General features: G+C 40.7%; 1 protein-coding gene across 1 annotated transcript in view; it reads right to left on the bottom strand.

Annotated features, from left to right (window-relative positions):
* The window catches only part of NCOA2 (nuclear receptor coactivator 2), a 199,352-nt gene that overhangs the window by 27,434 nt on the left and 148,752 nt on the right, over positions 1-23,166 (bottom strand). The window contains 8 exon segments of the mRNA XM_030011116.2: positions 947-1,156; positions 4,223-4,433; positions 13,451-13,621; positions 13,624-14,722; positions 16,881-17,028; positions 20,469-20,609; positions 20,707-20,808; positions 22,312-22,497. Coding sequence (XP_029866976.1) covers positions 947-1,156; positions 4,223-4,433; positions 13,451-13,621; positions 13,624-14,722; positions 16,881-17,028; positions 20,469-20,609; positions 20,707-20,808; positions 22,312-22,497 — 2,268 coding nt within the window.

Here is a 23,166-nt window from a genome sequence, read left to right as displayed (position 1 = left end):
CTCTCTAACTTGTATACATGAGATAAATATCACCCTCTAATATGTATACAAAACATGGAAGTAATAGGACACTTGAAAGACTACAAGTTGACCTCTAAACTGCTTAAATAGGATATTCCAGGGTCTGGCAGCATGTCTTTTTTAATACTGATGCAAACTAAATATAAAATTTTGAGTGAATAGCCAGCTGAAAGGACTTACAATACCCATTTATTTACTCAGAGTTCTTAGCGGTTGTTGCATACTTGTACAGTCTCAGGCTACGTACTAGTTGAAATAAGTCAATCAGCCAGACTTTTCTTGTGAAACCCGCTATGGTACCTTTGTACGATATTAGGGCGACAGGAAGAAATCAATGCACCACAGATCAGGCATAATCCATGACAAGAGGTAATACCACTGCAACATCTGATGGTTCCCAAAAAGTTTATGTTTCAGAAAATAATGAAAACATTAGCACTTCTTTAATTTAAAATGAGAACGAAGGCTAACAAATAAAGGATAACCAAGGGCAAAACCAAGGTCTGTAGAGATACACATCATAAGGGCAACAGTATTGCCCACAATTTTGTTCTGAAAGAACTACCTCTAGAGACAAGCGGTTCATTTATTTGCTTTTGCAAGGCAGAAAGATTGGATTTTTACCTATCTAAGCCTCAGCTGAATCTGGAACATTGATGTGAACAGCCTCTAATTGCCAATACACTGGGTTCATCTAGAAGTTTTCAGATAGGTGAAAAGCATGCATAAAGAACAAGACTTAAAATATGCAGAAACAGAAATTCAAAATAAATATGCCAATACATAACAGCCCATGAAACACAATTTTTTCCAGACTTTTTGGGAAGTACTTATAATAACCTGCACTTGCAACAACCCAACATCAAGTTACACATGCTATAGTCTGTTACTCAAGTATATTTAAAAAAACGGAAAGTCATCTTACCTGTGCTACTGTTGCCTAAAGTTCCTTGACTTCCTATCATCCCTTCATTCCTGCCCATCAGTCCCGGCTGAGGTATCACTGAATAGGGGCTACTCGTTCTTATGGGTGGGAAAGTTCCTGCACCTGTTGGGTTCTGCAGTGTGATGTCAAGTGGTAAATTCTGGTTTGGTAATAACCTGCCCAGTTGCCCTGCTCGTGGGTTATTAAAAGCTAGACAGGAGGAGCAAAGAAAAAAGCAAAGTTACAAGAATGGAAACTTTACTTGTTAAAAAAAACAAAAACGAACCCAAACACACTTTAAGCTCTTGGGCTGAGCTATTTAATGCTGCATAATTTACCCACTCCATATCTGTCTGAGAAACATCCCTTCTTGACATTTTTATGTAAATTTCAAAATGGAACATTCTGACACTAAAGCAGATATGACCTGTAGTTTTAGAACTTTAAATGGTGCAATTTAACTGACAGAACAGCCACTATAGCAAAATATACCACTATGTGATGTGCATACTACTGCCAATTAATCTTATACCTAGTAGGACTGTAATTGCATGCAGATGTCATCCGGAGGCAGACTGTTAGGAATTATCTCAGTTTTGGAAGTTTTCCAGCATAAGCTGTGCCCCTGAAGAAGTTACCAAAATTAAGGACAGATTGAGTCTGTATCAGATCCTGTAGCCCCATCTCTACATCTCCCTCTTAAATTTTTTTTTTTTTAACATCTTTTGTCATGAATAAAAATAAATACTTCCATGATTCTGCAACAACAAATAAGCAGTCCAGAATTAGAGCTGTGCCGCCATAATATTCTGGTAAACAGAACCATGCTTGATGGTTACTGTCACCTTTATATAACTATTTTCTTCTGTTGAGGTGTTTTGTGCTCTTAAAATCAGCCTCTGCAAAGAAAACTGTAGACTGTCTCAGGAAAGTGAGTGTCAGATCATGACTGGCAAGCATCTGGCTCAGCTGGTCTTTAGGCAATGTTCCAGTGCATGAAAGCATCCCCTATGTGCACAACTAGTTCTCGAACATGAATCAAACACTGACCTTGTGCCTGTGATTCCGTTTCCAATCATACCAACAAAATACACACAAATAAATTAACCATTTTTGTGAAATTATTATTTGCAATACTTCCTGATAGTTCCCCCTAGGACAGTCTTGATATAATGGCATCCTTACAGCAACTTCTGCATTTTTTATATTCACCACATTACAATGAAGTTAAAGAACTTCTTTCTTATTTTAGCTCAAAGTCGTGATACTTTCGAATTTGAGAACTTAGATGAGGTTTATTAAGCTTGTTAAAAAGTACAGAAACATCTTATGACAAAGGTCTCTGACTTTTCTTCTTATTTTATAAAACCAGACTACAGGAACCCATTGTATATTTATTTTTTTAATGTAAGTTCTCTGCCAGGTGAATTTGCTTCTATGCATGCAGAGGAAATATATCCCATCACATACACCAAATTCCTAACCATGAGATCAAAATTTTGTCTTGACTGTCTGTTCAAACAAGCAAACAAAACTTACTTAGGAGACAAAAATGACCTTCCCAAGCTTAGGGGCATCATAAAGTCTAAGGATTGAACCAAAACTGAGCTTCAGTGACAGTTTCAGAACAGTTTGCCCCAGAAGTCTGAAAAAATCACATAGATGAGTAGCTTTGCCAGCACTCACTGATCCTACAAAAAGGAAAGCTGGAAATGCAGCACAAAATAACATCACAGTTGATGAGATGTGATGGTGCTCATATCACATATTCTATCTACTCTTGGTCAGGATGGGACTGAAGGAGATTCCCTGTAACCCCCACACAACAAACTCTAGCAAATCTAGCAGCTTTCAAGTCCTTTTTTTTTTCTTTTTTCCCCCAGATAAAAATATTTTAAGTACTTTCATTAAAAATCTGTAAAATGAGAGCTGGTTATTTCTTCAGAAAAAAATTCTGAAAACACCAAACTTCTTTTGGAATTGTATATTATTTGACATTCATTCTACATTGCTTTTCTGTGAGCACATAAGAAGCCACTCACTATTTCTGTGCACCTGTTTTCTGTATGCTCTTCTACTGAAAACAAGGCAGAAGTTCCCTAGGGGAATCAGGCACAGACACAAGACTGAGCTGGGAGAAAAAGTTTTAGGGTTTTAATTTATATGGGAAACAGGATGCTGCTTTTACAGAACTGCTGCTAACCACCAAGACACTCTCATTTACAATCATACTGTTACTGTACTGCCAGTAGCTTTGAAAGCAGCTTTAAAGCCAGGTTAACTCTGGAAAGCCAAAAGGCTACTGTGGCAGGAACCAGCAGACCTTGCTTCAGAAAGAACACGCTGAAGATTTCAGATGCGCAGAGATTTCCTTCTGACTTACGTGCTGCAGCTGTTAGTACCCCCACACTTACAAAAATGAGTACATTAAAACCAAGCATCTTTCTCTGAGCAACGCTGACAGCAAATGATAATTTAAGGATCTGTCGTGGTTTTAATATGAATTTAAACATTAATATTCATTACTAATATTAATACTAATATTTCTTTAGACATACCTAACCGATAATTCGAGTTCATTGAAAGTGGCATGGTGTTATTTTAGTACCACGAGAATGGCTAACAACACTGTCTAGGCCCTATGTTTTAGAAAAAACCCACCAGTGTACATTTAAGGAAGTAAGCAGATGCTGCCACCCTAGCCAACAGGATCAAAAACTGAAGCAGCGGCTTTTTATGCTATTTTCTTCACCATTCAGAGCGGGTAAGACTCCCGTCTCGCTCGCCTGCCACGATTACTCTACGGTGGCAGACCAACATTTCAACGCCGGCTTGTAAGTTAATGAACAAGGCTAAGGAGCACCGCCAGCTGGAAGCGACTCAATTAAAAGCCACGGCTTCAAATGAAGCTCGGCCGTCCCTCTTAATCGCAGGTCTGTCCATTCACCTCGCGGTTTTAGAAGCAGCCCCTCTCGGCCCTTTTACTGAAAGAGCTGCCGGAGGGGAGCGGCCCGCGGGGCAGCGGCCGGCGGTCGCAGGAGCAGGGGCCCCGCTTCGTTCACGCCGAGGGCTGCCCCTTCCTCCAAACCCCGCGGCGCGGCGCGGGCCCGCCGCGACCCCCGGCCTCTGCGCTGCGCGGCGGGACGACCGCAGGTGGCGCCACGTCACCGCGCGAGACCGGGACCCGCGGCGAGGAGCGCCCGCGGGGGGTGCGCAGCGTTTTGGCCGACGCCCGGCAGCAAGCTTGGCCTACGCCCGCGCGGGGGGCCGACTCACTGCTCTGTGAAATCCTCATTGCTGGTTTCTGGGTGGCCACGGCCGCGCCGGGGCTGCTGTCACTGGTGAGCTGCATGAGGTCATTGATGATGGCTTGCTTGTCGACCGAGCCCGCTGGCGCGCCTGGGCGGCTGTCTGGGAAAAGCTGCGGTAACTGGCTGTTCTGCAGGTCATCCAGAATCTCCTCCAAGTTATCCAATTCACTGCCTGGCTGCAATAAGAAAAAACACAACGCAAACCCACAGTACACGTCGCTGCTCGCCTGCTGTTGGCGTCCCGCTCGCACCGAGCCAGGCCGCCCGCCGCCGCTACGCCCGTGCCAGCTTCGGACGCTGCCCGCGAGAAGCCCGACGCGGAGGAAGCTCACGGTTGTCCCAGAGGGACCGCGCAGCCTTCCCGGGGCTCGTTTGCCTTGCATTCGGGGAGCCCGGGGTGGCACCGGCACCCCTTCAAAACCCCAGCGTCGGCACGTACGAATCCACGCCGTGATCCGTACCGCGGGCGAAGGGGGGATCCTCCCCGCGCGCTCTGTGATCGGTGCAGACAGCAGGGATCATGTGGCGGGGGAAGAGGTCCCGCAGCGACGAAGATGGGGGTTTATGTAGGTATAACCAATATTCCTTTCAGCACAGTCATATTTCTAGTCTCTTTATGACTTGATTAAAAGCATACGATGGAAAAGTTGCTTCATGGCTAAAACAATTCCCCATACGTGTTTTCTTTGTTACATTCAAAACCTTAACGCTGAATAACTCTATACAAGTTAACTGGCAAGAAACATACATTTCAATGAAGTTCTGTAAATTAAAACCTGTCAACTAGTTACTAGATTTAGGAATTTATTTTGCTCAGAACGTCCCAAAACAGTGAAAATAACTTCTCTACCTTAAGGGAAAAAAAGAGAAATCCAGTTACATTCAATTCAGTAGAAACTTACCATGAAATAAAGATGAGGAAAAAAAAAAAGTTCATCCTATACTAACATAAATACTGACCTGAATGTTTTCCTTAAAAATGTTGATTTTCACCAGTTTTTTGTTGGGTTTTTTTTTTGGTCAGCTTCTCTGTCTTATAAAGCCTCAGAATGAAAAACTTTTTCTGGCTGTGATTTGGAAATTGTCACAAGTATATTCTCCAATCCTAAACCTTTAAATAGGGTAAAACTCTTTGGGCTAGTAATTACCAACAGGCAGTCCAGTCTCAGTTACCACCACATTGCACAGGAAACATTTCATGACAGTATTTATAACAAAAACCTACTCAAAATCAGCGCCTTCATTAGGAAATGTGCAATGACGAAAGAAAGGCAGAGTGAGCAGCCAGCTGTGAAGGATGGGGAACTGAGAAATAACACCACAAACATGCACACAACTGAAATACAATTCTTCCTGTTCTTTTTTGTCCTACCGCCGCATCGTGAACTTGTTACTTATTGAGAGCAAGCTTACACTGCAGATCACAGGATAACGTAGAAATAGGTGAGATGGCTTTAAACTACCTACCGAGGCGCTCTCAGCCTAGCTAGGAAGCAGTGCACATTAGTTCTATACTAAACTCCTGCTGCCACAGCTAACCTGCTCCTGGGAAGCCCTGCTATTTTACTCAAAGGTAGCTACGATGCCTCGAGGTCACATCTCTACATACCTTTTTTGGATGACTGGCTACAGATAAACATGGTATTACTCTTTACTCCTTCCACATCACCTCCTAGTCTCACAGATCGGAATACATGGTGCAAAAGAGGAAGGAATTTACTCCGTCAAAAGGCAGCATGTGGGTGATCTGGAGGCTGGTGTTATTGGCAAAATGGTAGGAAATCACAGAATCAGAGGACTGGAAGAAATTTAAAGCCTCAAGGCAAAATCAGTGTATGCCATTCCCTACAGAAGTACATATAGCCTCGTTAAAGACATCCAGTGACAGAAAATCCACAGCTTCCCTGGGGAATTGGTTTCAGCCCTTTGCCATCCTTACTATTGGAGTTTTTTTCCTCAGTGTCAATGCAAAACCTCCCTCGCTGAAATTTAGGCGCTTTCTTCCTGTCGTATTCTGAATCTGGAGAATAAATTGTGTTCCCCTTTCTTTTTCTAACCTTTTCTGTATTTGAAACCATGTGCCTTTTGGAGTTTTAAGCTGAAGTTAATAAGCAATCTCAACTTGTTGAATTTTCTTCAGCATATAACCTGTTTTCTAGACCTGTCATTACTCTTGTTGCTCCTGTGGACTGTCTTCAGTTGATCCACACTTTTGCTGAAGTGCCATGTCCAGAACAGGACTTAAGATGAAGCCTTGCAACTGCTGAGTAAAGCAGAAAATTTACTCTACACATAGTACACTCTGATGGCACATTCCAAAAAAGCCTGTGATTTTTTAAATTACATGACATTACTGACTCTCACTCATCTTCTGCTCACTGTGATCCCTAGACACTGCTCTGAAAAAGTCCTATCTAGTCAGTTGCCCCTTCCTTTTTTTTTTTTTAAATTTGTGACATTATTCTTGGCTAATTATAATAAATAGCATTTGTTTATCCTGAATGTTCTCCTAAGATTTTTCCTCCATATCTCCTGTTTGCAGCTGAATTTGAATTCTGTTCTCCAGTGTATTTGCAGATTTTCAAGTGTCACACACGTCTTCACCAAGCATACACTACGCTCTCCCATCAGGTCATTTAGGTTAACTAAAACACTGAGCAACTCCAGATGCTGCACGAGCTCCTGCAGCACCTCCATTCTGACAGTGAATCCTTAAATAACTACTTTGTGTGTAAGGATTTCCAAACAGCTTGCTACCTGCTCACAGAAGTTTCGTCTTGACCATGCATCTCTAATCTGCTTACGAGAATGCCATGTGTAAGAGCATCAAAGAGCACCAAAGAGCCTTACTCAAACCAAGACACATGGCATACGCTGCTTCTCTTATGCTACCCTCTTGCAGAAGGGAAACAGGTTGGTCTGACATCACCTGCTCTTGACAAATCCCCCTGCTGACTCGCTGCCTTCCAGGCACTTACAAGCAGTTGGGTGGACACAGCACGCCGACAGAAAAGGTAGAGCCAGGAGGAATCAAATGTGATTAAAAGAAGCCTACATCATGGTGCGGACAGGTGATAAGCAGATTCAAAAAGGTGCTCCAAGAGACAGTCGCGAGCGATGTTTACAGGAGCCGCATTTTGAGCGCTGGGAGATCTGGTACAAGACGACTGCATGAGCCAGTAGAGGAGACTGATGTAGAGTATCACAAATTATAGACAGATGAGTCAGTACTCTTTGCGGGAATTAAGACATATGGCCTTCATTAAACATATTTGAGACAACAGTGAAGGGAAGTTCTATATGTTGCAGGGTTTTTTTTGTTTGGTTTTGTGCGGGACTTTGTGCCTTTTTTTCTTTTAACATTCTGGCTACTGCAATTCTTTGCTTAAACATTAGATGTAAAAAAAACAAACAAACAAACAAACAAAACCCCCCAAACCCAAAACAAAGCCAGAGAAGAACATATTGATCCAAATGTGTCAGAAAACTGCACTCCCTAAGATGCTTTTAATTCCTCTCAGGAAGTGCCAAAGAAAGGCCAAATACAACAGGTGTATTATAACACCACAAATACATAACCTTCCCTTTTTTTGCTGAACATAATCAATATCAAATATTTCATCTTTATGTTTTGATGAGGGTTCCAAATTGCTGCAAAAGCTCCAAGATAGGTTTAGAATTAACACCAAGCTATGATGTTAGCCTAAGCCTTTCCAGACTCACCCTCAAATGGCACCATATGGGCAGAAACTAGCATTAAAATATTTACTTGGTTAGTTTAATTGGATTTTTCTTTTAATTATATTCTATATTTATTTTTTTAATGATCTAAATTGAACTTCATGTAAATAGAAGGCATACCCTAACCTCCCTGTAAAACAATTATTTGTCATGAATTAAAAAAAAAAGCCTGATAAAGTGCTAAGCATCACAAGAAAGTTCTCGTGCTCATATTTTCACTATCTCTAAGCAATGCAATTACAACAATCTCTGTAGAACTTTGACACTAAGTGCCAGAAAACATAAGACAAATTATGCTTAGAAATATTTTTGCATTTGAGAAAGTACCTACTTTCAAAATACTTATCATTGTCATGTAGAGAAAGGCAGGTTAAAGTGTTAATTGCTTACAGAATTTTTTCAGCTCTACTGAAAGGCAGTTACACCTCAACATGAAGTTTGGTTTACAAAGGTTGCTATGTCCAAGTCTAGCTTCCATGTATTGTAAAGGACTGGATAAGATCCTGAACTCTTTGGTGATCTCTTTTCCACCACGGGCAATGCCCATGGCTTGCACTGAGACCCTGTATTCCAAATTTCATACAGGTATACATTTCCTTTACGACCATGTATGACAGAGGCATCTGGGACTTTTTCCTTACAACAGGATGTCTTTTGGTGGGGACACAACTTGAAACTCTACCTGCCTTCTATAAACCCCAAGTTAGCTCATTAGCTACCTCTGTAGCATGGGCAAAGCATTTGACCATAAAAGGTAAAAAAAACCAAACCCCTGCTCCAAACTGGCGATAAAGGATTATGAAAAGAAGGAAAAAGCAAATAAGAAGTGGAATCATTATAGTCTTTTTCTCCCCGGTAACTGCAATAAATATACAATTGGCTAGAAATCCCGTTACATTATCAGGCTAATCTACTAGTAACTTTTGGAAGCAGAACTCTAATTGAAAAACATTCGGAAAATGGAATCCCCATCCTAAGGTTCTGATAGAATTTCAAGAAGAAACCAATGTCCTTCATGAATTTAATGGATTCTGGACATCAAGAAATAGGTTTTTGGAAGATGAGTGGCATGTGTAAAGAAAATATGTTAGTATTGGGAAGATACTGGTTTCCACATAAAGCAAGAGGACAGCAGAGTTGATAAAGCATGTGAGGAACACCAGAACGGTTTCTGAGTTTTAGGACAAAAAGGTACATGCTTAAGATGATTTCTGGAACAGCACTGGTGGAGACTGTGGCATTGCAAAGTCCCTCTCAGACAAACAGGCTGTCTATATTGTCTACTGGCTAAAAAAGGGGAGGGTACACTTATGAAGATAAGGATTTATTCCACACTACGCCAAATGCATTCTCAGAGAATAAGCTACTTCAAATTTCTACATCTTGGTTTCTTCATCTGTAATATGAATATAATAATCCACACCTAATTTTACAGAAGAATTTTGCAGTGCAAAACAATATGGCTAAACAAAATGTTTCTTTCGCAAGGCAATACCTGACATTGTTCGGCACATGACGTTTCTCTGATGTCCCCCTACACTTTCACTCTCCTTTCCCCGAGCTGTTAGCCAGTCCTTGTCAGATTTGACCATCTGCTGACCACTGCACAGGCAGCTCCCAACCAGCAGCAGCGTGCGTTGGCCACAGCCAGAAGCACGACGAGGGGTTTTTTTGAGGGACAGCACAAGCAGCGGTGCCCAGGGAAGGAAGGTGCAGGATGAAGTCCCACCACGCAGCCCCGCAGTCGCTGGTGGGCCGGCAGGGAGAGCGGGAGAAGGCAGGCTTACTGGTGAGAGACACCCTATAAAACAGATCTGTAGCAAATCAGGACTCGTGTTTCCACTGCCTTCCCTTTTTAATAGTGGAGAAAGGTAAGAGCACTCGTGGTGCTTGATATCAACAGTCCTACGACTGTTGGTGCTGTAGGAAAAGCTCCGCTGAGCCTCCCCAGCAGGTCTCTTTCATCCTCTCCCCCACAGCTGCCTTAACTGGAACAGCAATCAGCCTAATAGAGCTTGATAACCATCATCCCACCAAGGAAGGGAAAAAGGTACGGCGGCACTGGAAATAATTCTCTGCCATTTGAGAAAGGCTTCCTGTCAGTTGCTGCTCTCTGCAGAAGTGTAGGTTTAAACACACTACCTAGAAGACTGCTATTTTTAGTACAGTGGAGCACTTCAAAGAATTTCCTGCTCAGAAAGTCACACCAAAAGTAAAAGGAGAAAACGTAATGGCTCTGCTGCCCCCCAACACCCCGACCCCCTTGGAGAGGCCATCCCACTGCTGCTCCACTGCAGTTTCCAGAGAAACTGCACACTCCAGTGACTAATTACTTAAAAATACAACATTCCTCGGGGAGGAGAAGTTTTAAATAAACCTGCAAAATAGGTAACACATGCACATGGCTAATTTTTACATACGGGAGGAAGAAGGGGGGGGGGGGGGAAGGATGCAGGAGGGATGGAAGAATTTAGCACAAGAATCTGTGTTCTAGTCTTGTACTAAATAGTTCCAGCTTTGATCTAAATTTAGGCAATGAGCACTTCCTGTGGGAGACCGTCTTCCAAAGCTGAAGAGTTTTTGATGCTAAATATTTTCAGTGATTTTATAATTGGGGTAAAGTGGTTATTTGTTTAAAGGCCTGGCCTTCAGCTAGATAAACGCTTACATTATTTTATATTCCCCACCCATTTCCTCTCCTACTCCACATTGGACTTCTCCTGTTTATTCAGCTCCAGGTTTCACTGCATTTTAAGTAGGATTTAAAACTCTGTTTACAACCAATGGGAGCAACAAAAGCCCTTCTGTCACTATCCAGCAGTCTTCCATCACAGCTGCAGGACTGGCTTCTCACCTCGGCGCTGAGGAAGCCCAAGCACTTCAGCCCTTACCACTTTATCATGACTCCTGTACTACTTTGTGGTTTTCTGAACAGCCCCAACTCCTGGACCTTCTTGTACCTCTGGTTCCCTCTCTGCTGGGAGACAATCTCCGTCTTCAAATTTGAAGAAAAGGCAATACATCCATCGTCCATACTCCAACCCCCTCAAATCCCTCCCCTGACCTCAGAAACATGAAGCCTAAAAATAAAAAATGAATAGACTATTCACTTTACAAAGTTCATAACACTGGGGACCTGATTTTCAAATGCTTGAGGTTGGCAATGCTTGTAGACACTGAAGTCTCTTTCTTTAAAGTTAGTCTTATAGTTACATGTTTACATTTAGGGTGAGACGCAACTTGCCTATCTTGAGTCACGAAAAAGTAAGGCAGCTAGTTTAAGCTAGCCATCTAGGCTACCACTAGTCAATGGGAACATCATTAGAAAGCAGCTTACCTTCCCTATTTTAGACACACATTAGGATAAGATAAATAAAAATCCTGGAGTATTTTTCTATTTTTCCACCAATGATAAAAGGAGGTTGTAGGACTACCTTGGACTAGACAGCTAACTTCTATAGGGGACGAAACTTGCTCTTTGCGAACAAGCTAAGCTGTTTCTTGTCTACTCCACAGACATCATGAAAGAGAAAATTTTAATTGTTTTAGAAATTTAAATCTTGGGGAGTAAACCATCTGCAGGCCATAATTTTGATCTACTTAGAGGGCCATAATTTTTTTGGTGATTACCAAATTCTACGTTCTTGTCCAGTATCACATACTGAGGACTGAAGGATCTCTGCTTTCAATGCAGTATTGCCTTCAAAGTGTAGGATCTGAACTAGGAATTGAAATCTATTAGATATTTTTAAAATAGTTTATTCTTGCCAGTTTAGCTGTGAATTTCTTGATATCTGTGTTTTTCTAACCTAACAAAGCCTAAGTTCTCACGGAGAATCTAAGCCCTCCCTCTACAGGCACTACAAAATAGCAGCTGTATTCAGAACTAAACGAACATCCAGGCTTGAGGATATATCCCTGTAGAAATTAGTGTAATTTGGCTCAGTTTCCCTCTAAAGCATGGGCAGGATTGAAAAACCACAATTGCTCCTACATAACGGCAATAGCTGTCAAATTCTCTTGAAACAGAAGAAGTGAAGTAACCTTAGGAGACGCCTGGATAACTGAGATTTTAACAATGCTGCGTCCACACTCTAGTGGCATGTTTGGCCTCTATGTTTTGTGGTTATAACCACTGTTGAAAGAACTGTCTACTGGTTAGAGACTGCCGAAAGGGCAAAGTAAAAAACAAAATCCAATGCTGTGACTTAGGGCTAAGAAAATGTTGTCTATCCCTCCTCAGCCTCAACATACAATATAGAAAATATAAAAAAATGATATATTTATGTACACACCATAATAAAAATACAATAGATTCACAAAAATAAACAAAAGTGAAAGATATTGCTGTGAATGAGAGTCATGAATATTTGCGCAGTGTACAATCTGATCATGATTTACAAACTAAGGCTTCATGCACAGGGCACTGCCCAGGGATTAACGACCACCTAAGAGAGTTGATAGCGTAGGACAAAGCAAAGGATCATTAACTCCAGCTAGTTATAAACTCCACAGAAAATGCCTTATACTAAAACTGATATTGTAATTACCCATTTTATAAATAAACTAAACAGTAATATTGAAGGAGCAAATCGCTTTTGCTGCGTCCCTTTTTCTTGTAAAGCTCTGAAAACTGGAGCATTCTGGGTGATATAAACCTGGTGCTTTTTGAAAGTGAATTCTGCATGAAAGCCAGTGAAATAACACTTTTACCGTAGGTCCTAACAACATACAGTTTATTAGTACGTTGGGCAGCAGCGCAACAAGCCATTTTGCACAGAACGAGAAAAAATTCTGAATGCAAAATTCAATGCAGATAACCTTGCACAGGGAGACATGATCTCTGCACTGAACAATTACTCATCCATGGGAACTTGGGGCTGAATATAAAAAAATTTTAAGTAAAAAAAAACCCAACAACAAACCCCCTCTAATTAGCACAGAAACAAGGGAAGTCTATTTGCCTTGATTTTAATTTGAAGATCAAGTATAGCACAAAGACCAATAATGCAAAGTTGGTATCAGCCCTTTCAAACAACTCCTGTCCTTGAGCATGAACTTGCTTTACACATAGAAGCGTAGCGGCTATGCTGGGCTAGGTCAAGAGCCCATCTAGCCCACCAAAGTTCAGCAACAGCCTATGGGAAAAGCTGTCAGTAAGTTACCATTAACCAACAGTTACAAGTATTTTCTCTGTCTGATTATCATCTGGGAAAGGTTCCCCAGCATTCAGTCTCTGCGTTACCCATCTCCTCCCAGGCAGAGTCTGTTCTTTTAGACAGAGTGACGATCGCAACTTAGTAACTCTAACTGGAAAACTGAGTGAAGACTGGATTTCAAAAGACAGGTAACAGCCTCCTGAAGTGTCAAGAAATTACTCTTGGAGGAAGTCAGACGGCAGGAATGCAGGCCTAGAACATCTCATTCACACGTAATGCAAAGATTTGCTTACCTGTTCGTTAGGCTCAAAGCTTATCTCTTCTTTTTCCGTCCTCATAGCTATTAACTTTGTGCTACCGGAAGGGTCTGTCTTACTGTCCAACCGCTCCAGTTTTGGGGGTATGTCTGGTAAACCAATATCTTTAGTATCATCTTTATCTAGCAAGTAGCGAAGTAGTGCATTATTTTATTCTTCTTAGGACTCGCTGGCTCCTGTTTAACAGTCACCTCTGAACCAGGAGCTGTGCTACTGGACTCCTGGTTCAGTTCTTTGCCCGTGGCCTCTGCTGTGAGCTTGGCCAAATCTACAGGAGAACTACTGTCCTGCAATAGTCTGTGCAAAATTTTATGCTTCTCCTTGAGCGAGGTTCCGTGTGCTGAACCAGACCCAGGCAACCCTCCTGTGGAGTCCTTGCTAACGTCTCCCATGGTACTGGACAAAGGCGAAGGCTCCATCTGATCCGATTTGGTGGTCAGCAATTGTAAGAGCTTTGTCTGGCTTTTTCCATCGTGCAGTTTATTCTGTCCATCAGGTCTCTCGCCACTGACAATCGGTGGCATGCTGCTATCGCTATTATCTTTCTGTTCTCCTGAATGGCAGCTGCTCTCTGTTTGTCCAGTTGTACCTTCTGATTGCTCCCCGTATAGTCCAAAGCAGTCTTTAGAGTCCAGGCTTCCCATCTTGCTTAGCTGGGGAGGATTCATATTCACAGGGGAATTTTGTAAATTTCCCATTTTTAGGTCAGGTGAAGCCAACGACGATCCTAGAGAAACGCCGTGGCCCTCGCTGAGGGCCTGAAGTGCGTTCAGGGAGCTGTTGGTGTAGTTATGGCTATTTCCTGTGCTGCTGCAGACTCCCACGGGCGAATGCAAGCTTCCTGCAGGGGAGAACTGACTGGGTGGGATGCGAGGGCTTCCTGCCACTCCAGGGCTCACACGATGCCTTGGGGAAAGCATAGAGTTTGGCTGCCCTGGGTTCATGCCGGGGCTGCTTTGTGAGGGGCTATTCATTTTTAGTGCATAGTTACTACCCTGAGGAGCGGATGCTTGTATGCTTGACACATGGTTCATTCCCCCTGAACCACCAAACCTGCCTGCCGGCATGCCCATTTGTTCCTTTGGGCCATTTATGGCAAAATTTATATTGCTACTGATGGTCATATCCTGACCTGGGTTCCCACTGCACATGGCCTGATGGGCAGGGCTGCTGGAACTAATTGGGTTCAATATCTTCCCCATTCCTTGTCCAGTCAAATCCTGATTCATTCCACAGACATTCTGCTCTCTATGTGGCAAGGGGAAGAAAAACAACCCATTAGCTAAAATGACAGTGGCCAACTTGCAATTACATTACAGAAAAAGAAGCAAAACCCCAACCCTTGCTTTAAAATAACACAACAAACCTACAATTAAAAAGAAATTGACAATTTGACAAAAGTGATACGCAACTCTCAACATGGCTGCACATTAACAGTATGGTTTTTCAGTACCTCATTAACAAATCAGTGGAAGAGAGGGAAAACAAAATTATACCTCATTTAAATGACAGTCATTAGAAATGCAGATAGGTTACAATTTCAGACTCTCTCCCTTTAATGTATATCTCTTCTCTACAATTCGGCAAAAGCTAGAACTTTTCTAGAACTGACAGAAATCTCATCTGAAACATATGACCCAAGTACATGTTTTACAAGGCAGCTATGAACAGCTGTTTGCTGGAGTTTTGAATTTCTATGAGTTAGCCCCACCACAGGGCTGGAGTGGGCTATTTGCCCACCAAGTTCACTGTGAAAAGAAAGTTGAAAAAGTTGTATTTCTACACTGCCAGAGTATTTCGATACTGCTCCAAAACAGCATGTGAGCCAAGAGAACTACTGGATACTACTTCAGAATGGGAACAGTCTGTTAGCAATCCAGTACTGCACAGGCATTTAGGAAAAGAGAAGAAAGAAAAAAACCACGCATGTATAAGTTGCTGAAACTCGTATTTTAGAGATGTAGGCTGCATGACGGAGGAAACAGAAGAGACACACACACACAGAAAAAGCTCTTGTGAGAGCACCTGAAGGTCAATTCTGTTTTCCTCAGTAGATTTTAATTAGTTTATGGGAGGATGCGATATATTTTTTACTTCTGTGCTAAAACTTAAATCTGAAAAATCAGACATATTCCCAAATGCTAAAAGCTGTAAAAGAGACAGAGTCAAGTAGATTAGGAAGAAAAAACCCGAGGTTCTGAGAAAAATCAAATCAACTCTGGATTTTGAAAAACAAATACTAATGGAACATTCCTAATATGTATTTTCAATGAGACGAAAACCATTTCTACTTCCACAAGGTAAGTGCAGATAAACCTTCGCATTTTGCTAAAGCATGAGAAGACTGAAGCACACAGAGTAGTGAAGCTTGTTACTCTGCATTTGTTACCTTAGGTATAAAGGCAAAGGTGAACAACATTAGCTATAAAAAGAGAAGTGGATTTTAAAAACATTATCACAAATACAATAGTACCAGTGTTCTGCTAAAAAAAGCAAGAATATTTGCAAGTACCATTTTTAACTTAATGGTGCTTTTTTAGATTTAAAATTTAGCACTTCATGAAATACCAAGTATATTCAGCAATCCAAACAAAACAAATTTCAGACAGCTTTTGGTCAGGTCAATTTCCAAATCTACAATCTCTGTAAAATGGTTTCAGTTTTAATTACGCTGTTTTCTTCATGTCAAAATAGCGATACAGGGAAAACAGCATTGTAATTAGAATCAACAGATAAAACCTGAAACAAAATCTGACACAAATATATGCAATGACTTAATTCAAATTTTACGTTGAAGCTCTGAGGTCAGCGATTACTTATCCTTGACTTTAACATAGTATTGCCTGTGCCTTTTTTAAAAAAAAAAAACCTAACAGTGGTGGATTTCTCAGGATTGGACATGTGATAGCCACTACTCCAAGCACCGGAAAAGACAAGGAATGAAGAGAGACAAGGAATTAAAAATATGCAGTTTGTCTAAAATGCCGTTCTAATAATCATAACATGTTCTTTAAAGAAGACCGAGGCCCAACATATGACTGTGAACTACAGGAATTTAATCCTTCAAAGTTTTCTAGATTTAATTAGATTTGGAAAGTTTCTTGTGTCTACTATGCAAAATACAGGAAATTAAAATACTGAAATTAAGAGCATGAGATTAAAGGAAATTTTGTATGTTTAATGGAAGGTCTTGATGTGAAAATCCAGCACACCATTTGTAAGTCCTGAAATAATTTTAGTCTTTTCCTGCTGTAAGCATTGAATTAAAAAACTTATTTTGTTTTCATGCTATCAGTTCTAGGTCAACTGAATGTCTATCAGCCTTAAACAATCTATTTGGTTTGGCACCTTTGTGCTTTCCCTGTCTCTCTGCAGAGTGTGGATGTAATAAACCAGTCAGGATTACCTGTGAAGCATATGCAAGGAGATTACAAGCTGAGGTTCACTAGTCGTCTGAGAACGGATGAGCTTGCTCTTCGTTTGGGCAGAAACGATAGTGCCGTCAGACAAGGAAAACCGATAAACAGGACTGAACGCCAGTCCCTGCCTCAGCACTGCAAGCAAGCAAAATGACAGAATTATAATAATGAGAAACTATAGTACAGGTAACTTAGCTGCTCAACGTCTGATGTTCTAAATCCATCAGCACTGATACCACAGACATTGTGTTATTAAAACAAACAAACAAACGAAAAAACAGAAGAAAAATTCTGAAAATAAATACATGGGATGCATATAAAATAAAGGACCCCACATACTGTAGGGTGATCAAAAGAAAACTTACAAGGAGTGACAGCAATAACAGGACAGATACTATGAAATACAGAGTATTTCAGGAGTGGACCAAGAAGTCCTCGACATCTATTTCACTTTTCATCAAATATGTGTCTAAGTCCTTTTGTTCCTCATACATTTTTTCATCTGTATCATATAGATCATGATGATTAATATAAATGCCTTTAGTTTCCAGATCACCTGTTTCCATTAGCCTGTATCTTTTCCTCCTTATTGCCTACTTAAATTATCTCCTAACAGTTACTCTCACTACTACTTTAATTTTAAAAGTACATAAATCTCTTACATAGGAACAATTAAAAATACGAAGAACTGGAACAAGAAATTATTACTTTTTAAAGAACAAATACAAAAATATACAGCTCAAACAAATTACAATACAAATACCTAAACCAAAACTGGGGCTGTGCTATCCTTCCCCAGTGTTAGATATGACTGCATTTCAGGTTTGGGGTTTACTTCACTGCACATATTCTGCAGCCCTTAAGTTTTCAGTGTAAATCTGAACTTCAACAAATTCAGTTCTCTAACTTCTGTAGACCCCTGTGACATTTCTTTAAAAATGAAAATCATGTTATGGAAAAGCAAATCTCCAAACATTTATTCTACTGTTCACTCTTTGCCATCAATGAAACAAGTGTGATAATTTTCAATTCCTAGTCCAAAAGCTATTACATTAGGATTGCAGATATGGCAGGAGGGAAATACTTAACTTCAGAATTTTCATATAATTGTTTAGGGAAAAAATAGGAATGAAGCACTACAAATACTTTTAATTTCCTATTTTTTCATACATACACATTTTCTGTGGTTTTGGTTTTCTTGCTTTTTTTTTTTTTTTAATTAAGAGTATCATCTGATCTTCATTTCATTGCTTGTCTTTCAATATTTCCTGTTGTAATGAAATGACACGGTTTTCCAAGTGTGGCTTTATTAAATAGTCTCCTCTACAGAGCTACCAGATTTTCAGCCTTGCAGGACTGGTTATGATTGCTTTCCTTCCCTGTCCCCCCCGCTGTTATATATTGTTCTGCAAGGTTTTAAAGTATTATTTAGGCAGTGAGAAAACAGGAAGCACAATTTAAACAACCAGAAGGGGGTTTTCAGAGTAAAAATGTAAAGAAAAACAAAACCCTACAACTGTGAAACAATACAAAGCAAAATTTCACTGTTAGGTATGTCATTGTTTCAGTTTAACCTTTGGGCACCAGAAGGTCCAAAGCTCTTAACTTTAGCATATACCACATCAGGAAATTCCAGTATTCAATGCCAACAGGATACAAGTGAAATCTCTACTTAAATCATTTTCCAAACTAATTCTTTAAGCAAACAAGAATGTTTCCGTATTCCTCTTGAGGAAATGCTATTTTTCTGACTGTGGCCAATAAAAACTTACCATATATTTTGTACTTTATACTGAGAGTTAATTTGAAAGTTTTGCAGTTTTTATTGTTTATCAAGCTAATGCTGATTATTTTTTCACACTGTAACACTGAATTACACGTAGGAGACCATTACTGTCTTTGCTTCTATTCTCAAACCATAACGACTTTTAAAAAAATGCAAGAGGTTCCTCAGTCAAGTGCAAAGATGCTACTGCCTAAGGTATGCCTTGTTTTTCTTCTCCATGCTGCAGAGCAGGGGAAAGAAACATTTCAGCCATTTTTCCTCTCTAGTGCTGGATCTTTTGCAGCAGAGCAATTCCACAGGTTTTTCCTCCTCCTCTTATCACTCCCTCTCTTCACTTCCAGAAGAAGTAAAGAGCCATCTCGTTTAGACTAATTCTACAGTTTGCATGACGATCCTAAGCCTCCCCTGCAAAATGATACAGTGTAAATTCCAAAACACATATATTTTTATCACTTCACAGATAGCTTAGAGAGGACCCACTCAAACCTCGGCACTGGGTGTAGGAGCTGCTAATTTGGTCAGGAATAATTTGAAGAGGACTGAAGTAACAAGTGGCTGGATGCCATAACAGAAACTCCTAAATCACCTATGGCACAGACAGGTCCTTGCCTGAAACTGCTCTCTACACCCCTGCTGTAACTTTAATTGCATACTACCTTCTTCAGTTCTGTCTGAAATCACAGCGTAAGGCTGTGAACTTTTAGCACTCCTACTGTATATACCCTAAAAAATATTATCTAAAATATCGCAGTATTTCTGTGCCCCGCCCCCCATTCCCAAAATGAAACCTGAAGGTTTCATGAAAGCAGAACATATTAAAGAATATTTAACTAATGCTGCGTGACTAAAGCTTTTCTTTTCTTTTTTTGCTTTTCTTTTTTTTTGTCTGTTTTTGTTTTGTGTGTGTGTGTATATCTGGTGGAATAATTTGAGATTCCAGTTACAATTTAGTTTCCAAGACAGCATGCCAGTTGTTTAATGACCATGCCAACTATTTGTTACAGGCCAGCTGTAAACCCTGTTCTACAAACATGAAACCAAAGAATGATGCTCCTGCACTGGAAATGTTCCAGTTATTCCCCACTGGTTTTGAACGGACTTTCCTGTGGACTAGAAAGGGTTATTTGCTTTTAGTAATTTGAATCTGTGTTACTAGCATTAGCAGTATCAGGGTTTTATGAAAAGAAAAATCCCCACCCAGTCACTACCACAGAAACCTCATTGGGAACCTTTCACAGTGCAGTACTCTCCTACATCTTACCTATCATAATCTTGACTGAGTAGATGTGCTTGTGGTGTACCCTACAACACTTAGCAGCCAGATATAGTACAACAATGTAGGTTTCCAGATAGTACGAGTGCTGTATCTTTGATAATTCACACTGAGTGTTTCTCACAGGAAATGTGACAGTGGAAGTCCATTTTTGTAGAGAAAAGGAATACAGGTCAATGAACTGCAATGTGTGAGATGAGGTTCTGAAGAATGATGGGTAGTGAATGTTTTGGTGGGCAACACGCAAGGGTCTGTCTTTCTAAAGTAATTGTGACAATTTGAAGATTTAAAGCACCCTGCAATACAGCAGTTATAACAAGCAGGCTAAAACAAACAGGGGGAAAGGTGCAAAACCTCTGTAGAGAGAGCCATCAGTGTGTTAGGCAAACCAGCTTGCAAAAGGGACTGTCAGTAGCCCTTGATTGTTCCATGTAAACATAACGAAGAGAACACAACCAAGAGATACAAATGACAAACAGTTTAAATATAGGAAGTGCTAAAAATATGAAACCTAACCTTCCTGGTGATGCCTCTTGGCAAAAGATACTTCTCCCTCGTGCTGCGAATGGAACCTCTGAATGCACCTTCTTACCAAATCCTCCCAGCCAGGTTTCATAGCTGCTCGCATGGTACTTGTGTCCAGTGAAGTTATTTTGCCTGATATTAGGTAAAGCATTTGTTACAGCAACTTCCCCTTTGGGGAGGGGGGAAGGGGGGAGGGGGGGTGATGTTAAAAAATCCTATTTCACAATACCTTGTAGATCCTGGCGAGTAGTAAAGCTCTCTGATGAAGGAAGAAGTGGTCTTTCCTTCATTGGAGCTCTTCTTGCAACACAAATCAAGCAAGACTGCAAATCTTAAAGAACAATGTTACTTCAGTAATTTGTAAAGAGGAAGAAGATTTTCTTTCCATAAAGAATTCAGAAATATTTTTTAAAAGTTCTTAAAATGTTTTTGGACCAAAAGAATAGATCTTGTACCAATAAAAGGACAGACAGAACTCAGTGGGTTTACATCTTCATTATCTCCTACAACATTAAACAGTACATCAGAGGTGGGTTTGTTTTCTTTTTTAGAAGAAAAATTATCAAGGACTCCACCACAGCCCATAATTATTGGCACGTGTTCATGCATACACCTATAGTAGCTCAACCACTCAGGAGATTAAGTAATAAAAAAAGAATATACTGCATGCACAGAGAGCACATTTTTTCAACACTCACCATTTCATACCTTCTAAGCCACATTTCTTAAACACGCCCTAAATGCTTGCTGTCCCTGAGAAAGCAGCTTCATAATAAGCCATTTTTACTTATCTGAATACTTAAAATACAATCTGAGGAAATTTACCTGCTGAAGTAGGAAATGGTAAAGGAAATTGTGAACCACGATTGTCTTCAAATTCTAAGAACTCAAAAAATTGCCCATTGAAACTTTCCTCCCAGTCAGCTACATTCTTCTTACACTTGCAGTGATATAAAACTAGGATATCTCTTTGTGCTGGTTTTGGCTGGGGTAGAGTTAATTTTCTTCACAGTAGCTGGTATGGGGCTATGTTTTGGATTTGTGCTGAAAACAGCCTTGATAACACAGGGATGTTTTCGTTCCTGCTGAGCAGTGCTTACACAGAGCCAAGGCCTTTTCTGCGTCTCACCCCACCCCACCAGCGAGGAGGCTGGGGGGGGGCACAAGGAGTTGGGAGGGGACACAGCTGGGACAGCTGACCCCAACTGACCAAAGGCATATTCCAGACCATATGACGTCATGCTCAGCATATACAGCTGGGGGAAGAAGAAGGAAGGGGGGGGATGTTTGGAGTGATGGCGTTTGTCTTCCCAAGTCACCGTTACACGTGACGGAGCCCTGCTTTCCTGGAGATGGCTGAACACCTGCCTGCCGGTGGGAAGTGGTGAATGAATTCCTTGTTTTGCTTCGCTAGCGTGTGTGGCTTTTGCTTTGCCTATTCAACTGTCTTTATCTCAGCCCGCGAGTTTTCTCACTTTTATTCTTCCAATTCTCTGCCCCAACCCACCTGCAGGGGAGTGAGCGAGCGGCTGGGTGGTGCTTAGTTGCCGGCTGGGGTTAAACCATGACACTCTTTAAGGTAAACAGAGTTTCTCTCAATTTCAATTACATTGGTTTAACAAACAGGTGCATGCAAGTGTATACAATCATAATCCAAGATGAAAGTACACTTCTACAGTTAAATAAAAAAGAAAAAAACTTACAATTTTTCCATTTTTCAATATTTAGAAGCCACTTTATCAACTTTACCTCACTTCATCAACTGCACTGAAACTGCTGACCCACAACAGCGTGGAATGAGAAAATACTAACAGAAATTGAAAGCGGTAATTACCTTCACCGTCCTCCTTGAAGGAATTTGGTTGAGAAACAGCAAAGCACTGCATAGTTTCATATTTCTGATGTGCTTCCTGGTTATCATGGCCTTCTTCAGAATCAGCAAGAGGTTTTACCAGCATCCGACAATTAAAGGTATGGCTATTACGCCTAGGAGTGTCACCAGACCAAGATCCTCCGTTCACTGAGCAAAGCAAAGATCATATAGTGAGATAAATCCGGCAGCAGTCATTTCTGCTGCTTGTCCACAGGAAATTAATCACGGTGCTTTGCAGACTGGTCGGGAAACAAGCTCATTTAATAACAACAATCTATTTTTAATATTAGAGCCCAAACCAGCACATAACAAGGTAATTTTAAAAATTCTCAGATTTTAAGAGCACTGCTGATTTGTTCAGCTATCATGTTTGTTTCAAGTGACTTATAATGACACAGTAGAAAAGCAGGATAAGAGTCTAAATATTGGTGCAAGTAAAAGTTATACAGTACAGTGTAAAGCCTACTGGGTAGATCAAGTTAATTTATGTGCCTGGAAGACATAAGGCAGTATGTAGGATCTGTCCAGTGAATTTAAAAGTGATTAATACAAAAGAGGCGGCAGCATTGTATAAAAATCTGTGTCGACATTATAAATAGAAAGAAAAGAAACTAATATGCATTTATAATAACAGGAAGCAACACAATTGGGAATATATTGAAACTCCTAGTCTCAGCTACAATGGGAAAGACTGAAGGGATGAGAATGACCTGGGTGCAGTGATGGATAAAACTAAAGCCTAACACAGTGCTTAAGACAAGTAAAAAAGGAAACAAAATCCTGAGATGCACAAATATAGGTACTGGACATCACTCA

The sequence above is a fragment of the Aquila chrysaetos genome, chromosome 4, assembly GCF_900496995.4.
Source record: "Aquila chrysaetos chrysaetos chromosome 4, bAquChr1.4, whole genome shotgun sequence".
In the NCBI taxonomy this organism is placed as follows: Eukaryota; Metazoa; Chordata; class Aves; order Accipitriformes; family Accipitridae; genus Aquila; species Aquila chrysaetos.
Note: the sequence above shows the minus strand (reverse complement) of the source record. Positions and strands in the feature narration are given on the sequence as shown.